The sequence below is a fragment of the Equus caballus genome, chromosome 16, assembly GCF_041296265.1.
Source record: "Equus caballus isolate H_3958 breed thoroughbred chromosome 16, TB-T2T, whole genome shotgun sequence".
Lineage (NCBI taxonomy): Eukaryota > Metazoa > Chordata > Mammalia > Perissodactyla > Equidae > Equus > Equus caballus.
The window spans coordinates 62943741-62954955 of record NC_091699.1 but is presented as its reverse complement, the minus strand read 5'-3'; the positions used below and the strand labels follow the sequence as shown (position 1 = coordinate 62954955).

At 41.7% G+C, this 11215-nt stretch overlaps 1 protein-coding gene across 10 annotated transcripts in view; it reads left to right on the top strand.

Annotated features, from left to right (window-relative positions):
- Window positions 1-2063: 2063 nt before the first annotated feature.
- CNOT10 (CCR4-NOT transcription complex subunit 10) overlaps window positions 2064-11215 on the top strand; it is a 77726-nt gene continuing 68574 nt past the window's right edge. For 4 of the 10 annotated variants that reach the window (XR_011426996.1, XR_011426995.1, XM_070238061.1 and 1 more), the window contains exon 1: window positions 2079-2497. Coding sequence is in view for 4 of the 10 variants with exons in the window: in XM_070238061.1 (XP_070094162.1) it covers window positions 2476-2497 (22 nt within the window). In the remaining 6 variants the exon portion in view is untranslated. Of the gene's footprint in view, window positions 2498-6381; window positions 6414-9839; window positions 10152-11215 lie in introns of those variants that run through there. The other 6 variants (XM_005600865.4, XM_003363145.5, XR_011426994.1 and 3 more) reach the window with 4 other exon arrangements.

Below are 11215 nucleotides of genomic sequence, written 5' to 3'. Positions count from 1 at the left end.
GAAATAGGGAACAAGAACCAACAGATGTGTCCACATGTGAGAAAGTGAGAAATGGCTCTGTTGACAGCTAGGCCATGAAGGGGACTAAGGAAATAAAAAGGAATTCGACTAGCAGAACATTCCCAATTGGACATATTGTTCACAGAAGATGAACAATGTTCAGAGGAGGTAACACCATGATTGTGTTTGGGACAAGACAGAAACAAAGCCCTCCACATCCACAAAAGTGAGGGAACACCCCCTTCATCTGATGTGAGTGATGCTGCCCCTTGACCAATGACAACTCTAGCCTTGCTTTAATCCTCCTGCCTCCTAGATAAAAACGAAGATACTCAACCACTGAATTGCCTATTTTCCGACCGCATCCAATCCAACATTGCTCCCCTACTTCAATAATCCCTCTTTAAAATCACCCAGCACAAGCTCAAATTCTATAAGAGGTTCCTCCTAATTCCCTTTTTTTGAGAGGCTCCTTACTGCAGAAAGATTGATGAATACCTCAGGTATCTTTTTACATGGGCTCTAACATTCATCAAAAGACATACTAGAATATTCGTATTTGCCTTATTCAATATAGACAAAATACACAAATACTCAACAATAAAATGAATACATAAATAATGATACTTTCACATAATGGAACATTAGATAATAAGAAACATACTACAACTTCACTTGACAACGTGGATGAATCTCACGATGTTGAGCAAAAGAAGCCAGACACTAAAGAAAATATATTGTATGATCCATTTGTATGTAGTTTAAAAACAGATGAAACTAATCCATGGTGTTAGCTGTCGGCATAGTGATTACCTCGTGGAGGGATGGAAGGACGCAAGAGGGGGTGCAGCTATATGTTGTCCTTTCTCTGGGTGTGAGTTATGTGGATATGTTGAGTCGATCAAAATTCAATAAACTATACCTATGATTTGTGCACTTTTCTATGTGTATGTTAATGTGAGTAAAAAAAAATTTTTAAAAATGGTCTACCATGTCAAATGGACATAGGAGCAAACCTGAAAAAGCTCCTAATTAACAAACTGAAACAATTTGAGCAACAAAATAACATAGTATTGGGTTACAACCACAATATAAAATAAATACTATCCATGAGTCCATACTGGTATAAATATATAACTGAATAAGTAACTAAACGGGGGAGAAAAGACAAATCTCCCTTAGAGAAGATAGTTTCTGTATATACTCCCCACTGCAGGAGGTGGAGCTTAAAACCTCATCCCCCGCACACACTTGAGTGTGAGCTGCACTTAATGACTCTCTTCCAAAGAGTGTGGAGGTAACTCTCTATCAGAGAAGTAGGTCAAACACTCCCTGAGCCAGGCGATCAAGGTTAACATCATTGATGACGTCATTTTGATAGCATGGACTCTGGATTTGATGTCATGAGCACGGCAAGTCACCTCTGTGGTCTTCCTTCTAAAAACCCATAACCCAAGTCTAACCATGAAAAAATCATTGGACAAACCCAAATCGAGATATATTCTTCAAAAATCCTGACCAGTACTCTTCAAAGCTGTCAAAGTCATCAAGAACAAGAAAAACCTGAGAAACTATCACCATCAAGAAGAGTCTAAAAAGACATGACGAATAAATGTAACTTGGCATCCTGGACAGGATCCTGGAACAAAAAAGGGACATTGAGGGAAAACTGGTGAAATCCAAAAAAAAGTGTTGAGTTTAGTTAATAATAATGTACCAATCAAGGTGGCTTCTTAGATGTGACAGATGTACCACAGAAATTTAATAATTATTGAAGATGTTCGCAACAGGGGAAACTAGGTGATGAGTATGCAGGAACTCTATTTTCCTGTAAATCTAAAACTATTCTAAAACAAGATGTTTTGTTTCGCTTGTAAACGGGGAACAGCAACAGCGCCTCTCACAGAATTGCGAGAAATCAATGAGAGTACAGCCCAAGCGCAAGGCTCAATGCTTAGCACATAAATGTCAGGTGTAGTTATTGTGATTTTACGTAAAAGGAGGGACAAAAGCGCTGACACTTTGGTATAAGGAAAAGGCAGTCGCGCACAGATCCCACCCAGCACACGCCCAGGGACGCGAGTGAGCGCACGTCCGGCCGGGCGCGCGCGCGCAGACGCCGCAGGGGGCGGGGCGCAGCGGGGACGCCAGCGTGGGGCGGGGCCAGCCGCAGTTCCCACGCCGGCCGCAGCCCCCGGAAGTAGTGCGTACGGGGCCGCTGTCGGGCGGAAGCCGTGTATGGCGGGAGGCAGTGGGGCGGCCCGCGCGGAGACGCTGCTGCTGTTGCTAGACGACGCGAACTAGCCTTCGTCACTTCCTCAGCCCGCCGTCTGCCCACTCCCCAGGCCGGAACCCAGGGGCCCGGAGCCGCGGTGGGCAGAGACTCATCTTCCAAAGTCCAGGACAGCGGCCAGCCGGGCAGCTGGAGTCGAGGCCACGCCACCTGCGGGGAAGAACCCAAGCCGAGGCGGGAAGATGGCTGCAGACAAGCCTGCAGGTGAGGCTCCCGCACCCCGCGCGCCTAGGCGGCGGGACACGCGGGGAGGGGCAGACCCTGCGCGCTGAGGCGGCGGGGCCCCGGGTAGCGACTAGGAGGGGGGGACTCGAGGGCGACTTTAATTCGGGCGTGCATTTCTCTCCTCCATCGCCTCCCTCGGCCGTCGCTAATGTGAGTCTCTGGGCCCCAGGTCCGATAGTTTTTTACCCAAGTGCAGCGTGAAACAGCTACTGACTGCCTTTGCCCCGCTCTCCAGAATATCTCTGGCTTAAAAAACTTAAATTTCTTTAGCCGCTTTACAGACTTTTCGACTTCTCAGCGGGCAAGGCAGAGCAAGCAAAGTTCATCCCGGAGCGCACAGCTGCCTTGATGTCCCGTGGCTCAGGCTGGGACCCACTTGGGCTGTTTCTGCCCCATCAGCCTGCCTCTGGTCATGTGTAATTAGCTTTGTGAAAACCACTCATTTAAATAGACGTAAAATTAGTGTCTCACTTCGGTCTGTGCTCTCTACTATCTTGAGTTTAGAACCTATTTCCCGCTAGTTCTGCAAGATTAACTAATTTAATCTCAGTATTTTCTTTTTATGGATTACTGCCCCATTCCTAGAATCTTTTCCGTTAAGGAGTATAAGATTATTTCCTGCCTACCTCTGAGGCGGTCTGGCGTATGTTTCCTGTAAGAAATTAATGTGCTCTGTGGCACCCAGGTTTTGTTGGAAGAAACTTCAGTGATAGGACTTAGAAGTGGTTAAAACTTAGACTTTTTACAGTGAAGTTAATAAAAAAAAAAAAAGAAAAAAATCTCCGCGTGCTGTAGGTTTTAGTAGGTCTGGATCTCAGTAACTGACAGAGGAACTTGATTTGAAATTAAAGTGAGCCAATCTCAATACACATACAGATGAATAAAATCTGTAGAAGATCTCTTCAGTAAGCTGTTAAGAAAAATAAGAGAGAAAAGCTTTAGAAAGTGAGGATAATAGAGTGTGCTATAGAATTTTAGGTAGGCTGGTCAGGGAAAGCCTCTGATGAGGTGGTATTTGAGCAGACCCCTGAATGAAACGAAGGAGTGAGCCATATAGAATGGGGAAAGGTCGATGGGGAGACTGTTCCAGGCAAGGAGTAAGCATGACCTGTCCCAGGCTGGACCAAGGGGCTCAACATCTTCCTTCTTGTTTGTTTGTTTGTTTGTTTGTTTGTTTTGAGGAAGATTAGCCCTGAGCTAACATCTGCCAATCCTCTTCTTTTTGCTGAGGAAGACTGGCCCTGAACTAACATCCGTGCCCATCTTCCTCTACTTTTTATCTGTGGGACGCCTACCACAGCATGGCTTGCCAAGCGGTGCCATGTCCGCACCCGCGATCTGAACTGGGGAACCCCGGGCCAGCGAAGCAGAACGTGCACACTTAACTGCTGTGCCAGCGGGCTGGCCCAACATCTTCCTTCTTAATTTAAGACAATGTCTCTGTTCTCCGGGTTTACCATCCCTGCTTACCCATACCATTGCACTTGCCTGGAATCACCTTTTGAGGCCTAAAGCCCATCCAGTTTTCAAGTCCTACCTCAGCCATAAAGCATTCTTCTACTTGTTCATTCGTTCGCAAAGATTGAGTGCCAGGTGCTGCCTTAGATAGTGAAGAAATGGATATGACATGCTCGTATTCACTGTGTTAGAGACAGACCTATGAGAGGGACACTCCCATTTGGTATGAGCTGTGTAATGTGTATAGTAGAAGAATAAGGTGATCAGAGTGATCTGAGGGCTGTTTCTTTGATTGGTTTAGGTTTATAGGCCACGTTATAGGAAACGTCCCACCTAGATAATAAGGTTGAGTTTGTATTGAGTAGATGAGTGTTTAGTGTGGCTCCCATGAATCTGCTCCTCCGCTCCATGCCCATGTCACCTGCTGTTGTTCTGGCCTTTCTCTCTTAATGTGGTGTGTTTCACATTAAGCAGCCTTCTGGCTGGTGTTTGTCTCTTCCTATCCAGTCCATTCTTCTCACTACTGCCTTTTCATTTTACTTGTAAAACACCAACTGGATCATGTTGTTCCCATCTATAAACTCTCTGACTGTGTGCCATCTTTTGTGCATCAGATCCTTACTCCTTAATGTTAATTTGTGAGGCTTTTCACAATGTTTCCAGATGTTGTTTCTGTATCGCCACACCTAGCTCTTCACACCAGAAGTGACTCTTGGAAAGCATTGCATTCTTTTGAGCAGTAATGCCCTTCTTTCTCTTCTTTATCTGGTGAACACTCCCCTCATTCAAAATCTGGTTTATATGCTGCTTTATCTCTGAACTCCTGAGTCCAGGGCCCTTGTCGTGGAGGGTCTTATGTGCTTGTTCTTCGTTAGGTAAGAAAAGAGGCTCGTGAGAGGATTTAAGAACGTAAGTGACCTGACCACACTGGCTGTGGTAGAGGGTGGATTTAAGGGAAACAAGACTGGAAGCCCAGAGACCAGCTAAGACCAGCTAATGTTGTGATATTAATTTATTCAATAAATTATCACCAATGGCCTGCTCTCCCGGACACTATGAACTCTCTGTCTTTGGAGCTTATAGTGTAGTATGAAAGATAAACGTATAAGCAAAATAAGAAATAATTATGATTTCAAGTTGTGATAAGTATTGTGAAGAAAAGAAAGATAAGTAAAAGAATAGAGAATAACTGAGAGCAAGGATCCTATTTTGAATAGATTGGTTAGAGAAGGAAGGGTTCTCTTAGAGGTGACATTTGAATAGAGCCCCTAAAGATAAAGGGCCAGCCATGTGGGGGAAGAATGAGCCAGGTAGGAGGAACAACAACTGTACAGACCCCGTGGAAATATTTAAAGACAGCAAGAAGACTCCTTGAATATATGCATCTTGAGAAAAGGCACTTGTGTCTGTGTGAGTCATCCTCTCTCTCCAGCACCTAGAACAATGGCTGGCATATAGGAGGTGCTCAGTACATAGTTACTACTCGTGAGCAAAGGAAGCATGGCAAGAGATGAAGTCGGAGTTGTGGCAAGGGCTGGCTTATGTCAGGCCTCATAGGCCAAGGAAGAAGTTTGAATTCATTCTAAAGCCATGGAGATTTCCACAAGGGCATCATGTGGTCTGATTTATGTTTTAAATGAGCTGATGAGCGAGAACTGATGAAGAGTTAGGGCATGGGGTTTGAAATCAGACAGCCTAGGTTCATCCCAGCTGTACCACTTGGTATTGGTGTGACCGTGGGCAAATTTTAAGAACGCTTTGTTAAGCCTCAGCTTTCCTGTGTGTGGAATGAGAGTGATAAGAATGTCTACCTTGGGGGGGCCGACCCGGTGGCGCAGCGGTTAAGTTCACACGTTCCACTTCTCGGCGGCCCGGGGTTCGCCGGTTCAGATCCCGGGTGCAGACATGGCACTGCTTGGCAAAAGCCATGCTGTGGTCAGCGTCCCATGTATAAAGTAGAGGAAGATGGGCACGGATGTTAGCTCAGGGGCAGTGTTCCTCAGCAAAAAGAGGAGGATTGGCAGTAGTTAGCTCAGGGCTAATCTTCCTCAAAAAATAAACTAACTAACTAACTAACTAACTAAATAAATAAATAAATAAAAAGAATGTCTACCTCACGGGGTTGGTAATGGGTTAAATGAGATCATCTCAGGCCCTGGTTTTTGAAATGCTGGCTAATATTACTTTAGGAGTAGTGGTAGAATGGAGAGGGGAGGCAGATGTAAGAGGTGCTTAGGGAGTAAAATTGGCAGAATTTGTGACTGCTTGGGTGTAGTGGGTGAGCAGAAAGCCTTGCTCTTTGGGAAAAGTTCTTAATTAAGCTTCAGTTTCTTCATTTGTAAAATGAGGGTTCTAATAGTTTTCTAATTTATTCCTAAGAGCTTTGTAATTTGTTTACCTCACAGGGTTGTAGCTTGTGTGGATCAACTGAGGTAAGGTGTGTATTATAGTGCACGTCTTCTAGGAAGCGGAACCCGGTTAAGGTGCTGACATTTTATTTGGAAGGTGCAAGCCCAGGGTAGTGAAAGTGAGGGAGAGAAGGAAGTAAAGCCAAGGAAGATGCAGTTTGTTACATCCCTGGCTGCTGTTTCACCTGGAGCTGAGAGACACGGCAGGTCGCTTGCATATGGGGCTTTTCTGAAAGGATTTTGAGGAGGAACTAGACTTCAGAGTAGTCCATATGAGAAAGGAAGAAGAAATGATTTATCTGTCCTCCTTCTTCTCATTTCCTCTTTCCAGTTGGTCAAGGCTCACCCCATGGGGAAATAATTTACCTGTGCTTCTGGGTTGTGCGGCTTCTCAGTGACTGATCAGCCAGCAGTTCTTACACCCTGAGTTGTATTTCAACCAAATCGTAAAGGACAGGGTGTCCCCGGATGGATGGGGCACCAACCAAAGACAAAGATGGAAGGGGCAGTGTAAGGTTCACAGTTCATGTCCCTATATAAGATATAAAAGTGGTGTGGAACCAGTATCCTTTTTGGCTAAGGAAGTACCAACAATGTTTTAGGATGATTTATTTGACTTTGCTTTTTCTGGTTATTTGAAAGGAGAAAGTGACTAGAGTTAGGACACAAAATCCTAGATTTGAATTTATCCAAGAATTTGGACTATGAGCGTGGCTGTAGTAGGCTTAATCGGAAAAGGTTATTAACATTGTGAATAAAGAAAAGATAGGACCTGATGAGTAATATGAAATCAGGGGAGGGGTACTTAAAGGTGGCTTTGAAATTTTGAGCCATAAAAATGGTAGGATGAACAAATGGGAAAATTTTAAGCCAAGGCTATTTTTATTTTATTTAAAACACCCTTTTAAAACTGATTGTTATTAAATGTGTAAGGTAAAAAGTATTAAGTCCTCTATCTAGCCTACCCGCTCTCTCTCAGGTAACCAGGACTGAGTTGTGTGTTCTTTTAGACGTTTTCTGTGCCTACGCCAGCTCACATTGACTTAAAAATATGTATGTGCAGATGAGGAAGTAAACTGTGCAGTACTGTCCTGCCGTTCAGTTTTTTCAGGATCCAGTTAGGAATCTGTGTATATTTGATGTTTTTTCAACATTTTATTACAAATGATTTCAAACATCCAAAAATTGTAAAAATAAAATGAATATCCATATATCTGCCACCTAGTTCAACAGTTGTTACATTTTGCCGTATTTACCTCCTCTGTCTCTAGCTACAACTTTTCTAAATAAGTTATAGACATCATGACGCTTCATCTCTACATATTTCACTATGCGTTTCTTAAAAATAAGGATATTCACCTGTGTAATCACAATACCATTATCATACTTCAGAAAATTAATATTTTAGTACTACATTAAATTTCCCCCAATTGTCCCAAAAATGTTATTTAAAGCTTTAAGGAAGCTATGCTTTTCAAACTAAGATCTAGTCAAGGTTCATGCGTTGTGTTTTGTTATGTTTCTTGAGTCTTAATTCCCGATGTACTCTGGTTTTTTTGAAGAGACTAAGACACTTGCCTTGTAGAATATCCCACTGGATTTGTCTGATTGTTGGTTCCTGGTATCCTCCTAGTTCCTTATTTCCTGTAAACTGAAAGTTATTTCTACAGACCTGATTAGAGTTAACACATTTGCAATGTACTTTGTAGGTGGTGCTGTATGCTTTATACAAAGTGTGTAATGTTTCTCCAGTACTAGCATGCTAAATTTGATCACCTTGTTAAGGTGGTAACAGGAACATCTTTTACCGTTTGCAACTAGAAGTAATCCTTGGGGTAATAATTTGCATTATGTAGACATCCACCATTGATGAGCATTGCCTTAATCAGTTATGTCATTGAGGGTTGCAAAATGCTACTTTTCGTAGTTCTTTTACTGTCTACATTTATCTACTGGTGTTCTGTAAAGAATAGCTCTCCTGTATCAACTGGAGATGAACTATGACTCTTCCCAGAAAGGCATGTTAAAACTTAAGTCATCCTTTTCATTTAGTAGTTTTCACAATAAAGAGTTGATGTAATAGTGACCTACATTTGATATTTTAAATGTTTTTAATGTTTAAGAATTTAGAGTGGGGCCGGCCCGGTGGCACAGTGGTTAAGTGCGCACTTTCTGATTCAGCGGCCTGGGGTTTGCTGGTTCTGATCCCGGGTGCGGTCATGGCACCGCTTGTCAGACCGTGCTGTCACGGGCGTCCCACATGTGAAGTAGAGGAAGATGGGCACGGATGTTGGCTCAGGATCATTCTTCCTCAGCAAGGGAAGGAGGATTGGCAGTGGATGTTAGCTCAGGGCTAATCTTCCTCAAAAAGAAAAAAAAAATTAGAGTAATTTATTGGGCTTATGATTCCAATTTAAAATGTATAATTGAGTGAATAATTGATTTATACTTGTGAATTTAAGTTGAAAGCTTACTATATTTATATTATTGCATAGACATTAAAGAGTACTTGAGTCGCTGTTTTCATCAGTTTAATTTTTTAGGTTTATAAGTTACTTAAGTTCTTAGAAAGTTTTGTCTTTTTAAGTCAAACAGTTGTACTTAAAATTAAATATATTACTTAAAGCAGTTAAAATTTTATGCTTGAAAGTGTTCAACTTTGTAAATGCCATCAGACATTCATTGCAGCCCTTTAAAATTAAAACTCCAAATAGAATAAGATGTCTAAGTTGAATGTAAAAGTTTGAGGAAAATCTAGACTTTTCAAATTTGTAACATTAATAAATCAGGTATTAATATTTGAAAACTAAAGTAAATCTCTTTTCTATGCATAGAAACTACTCTCAGATATGAAAATAAAAGTGCTTCTTGGCACGGGTAGTGCTCTGCTTTGCCTGTTTTCCCCAAAGCATGCTGATATTCTTGATTTTTGATATTCTCTTCCTTTATTTCTGCAGTACTGGACAGGATGCTCAAGTCTGTAGCATTGCTGGTCATGTGTTATTTCTCTGAGCTATGTAGAAATTTTTCTTTGAAATGGCATCCTTCTTTTTTCTTTCTTTTTTCCTTTCTTTTCCTTTTTTTTTGCTGAGGAAGGTTAGCCCTAAGCTGACATCTGTGCCAGTGTTCCTCCACTTTTTATGTGGGTTGCCACCACAGCATGGCTGTTGAGTGGCATAGGCCCATGCCTACAATCTGAACCTGCAGGCTTGGGCCACTAAAGTGGAGCACACCCAACTATGTCTCAGAGCCAGCCCCAGCATCCTTCTTTTTTTAAACTTTCCTTTACAGAGGCATCAATACTATTTTGTGAGTGTGGCAGATTTCCTTAGGCCTTAACATTCCTTTTTTCTTTGGAAAAAATTTCTTTTCTTGAACATCATTGGAGCTATATTTTGAAAAGTGCAGCTTGTATGGAAGATCCTCCTCCAATCAGATTTGCACTGTTAACATTCTATATTGGAATGTGTCTATGCTTTCAGTTAACTGACTCTTTTCAGTTTTGAAAAAGCAGTGTGTTTCTTTTCTACTTAGCTCAAATCTAAAGGCAGTTGTTTGGTTTGAAATGAAGCCTTTTAGCTTAAAGAGCATCAAGGTTTGTGCACCAAAGAGCTCTGTGCGCCTGGAAGGTCAGCCATGTTCATTAGGCCAGAGTGGAAGGAAAGCCAAGCTTGTGGTTGAACGGTCTCATACTCTTTCAATTGGCAATGGAGACTACTTTTGGACAAATAAAGACACATTGTGGGATTATGTGCAGACTCTTTCTGGTAAGAAGTCAGCAGTTAGGAAAAAATGAATGTTTTTAAAACATTTTAAAAGCTGATTACAAAAATCATACTCATTCTTTGCAGAAAATATGAAAAGTGTACGAAGATAACAAGGAAAATAAAAATAGTAATCCCACGGAAGTTTTATTTTTTTTTTAAGTTTTATCTTAATGTAAAAGAATCTAGGTAAAATAATGGTTGGTTAACATGTAAAAGGCTGTTTATTGAGCTCAGTGCTCTGAAATGTCTGTAGAAATGGGAATTTCAGAGTCTCTTGTCAGCCTTAGAGTCTAGCTTGTTTATGTGTTTATATTTATCTTGGCTTCTTTCCTTTCCTGGAAGATTGTAGGAGACTTTCACCGTTCCTAGAGGATAATAATGGAAAGTAAAAGTGTAAGCTTTTCAATGCCTTTGTGAATTGTTGGGTGTTTCCCTCTGCCCTATATTTATATCACTCTTTTTAACAGTTGGGCCCAGAAGTCCCATTAAAGAATGTCATCTAATCTAGAGAGGGTATATTTTAGAAGCAGCTATGGAGATATCTTGATGGCAAACTAAGAATTTTTAGCATTTGATTAAGTTTAGTGAACTTCCTTATGAGAGAACATAAATTTTTTAAACACTTTAGGTTTCCTGAAATTTTTTTTTTTAAGATTTTATTTTTCCTTTTTCTCCCAAATCCCACTGGTACATAGTTGTGTATTTTTAGTTGTGAGCCTTCTAGCTGTGGCATGTGGGATGCTGCCTCAGCATGGCTTGACGAGCAGTGCCATGTCTGTGCCCAGGATTTGAACTGGTGAAACCCTGGGCCGCTCAAGCAGAGCGAGCAAACCCAACCGCTTGGCCATGGGGCCAGCCCCAAGGTTTCCTGAAATTTTTAAAGTATTTATGTTCATTGTTAGAATTTTATGATGAATAATATACATGGGGTTGAGGGTTCTGCTTCAATCTAAACCCATACTTTGCTTTCTAGGGTCCTGAAATCTGGTATTTCATTTTTACAATTTTTTTTTCTTGCTAAGGAAGATTAGCCCTGAGCTAACATTGGTGTCAGTCCTCCTCTG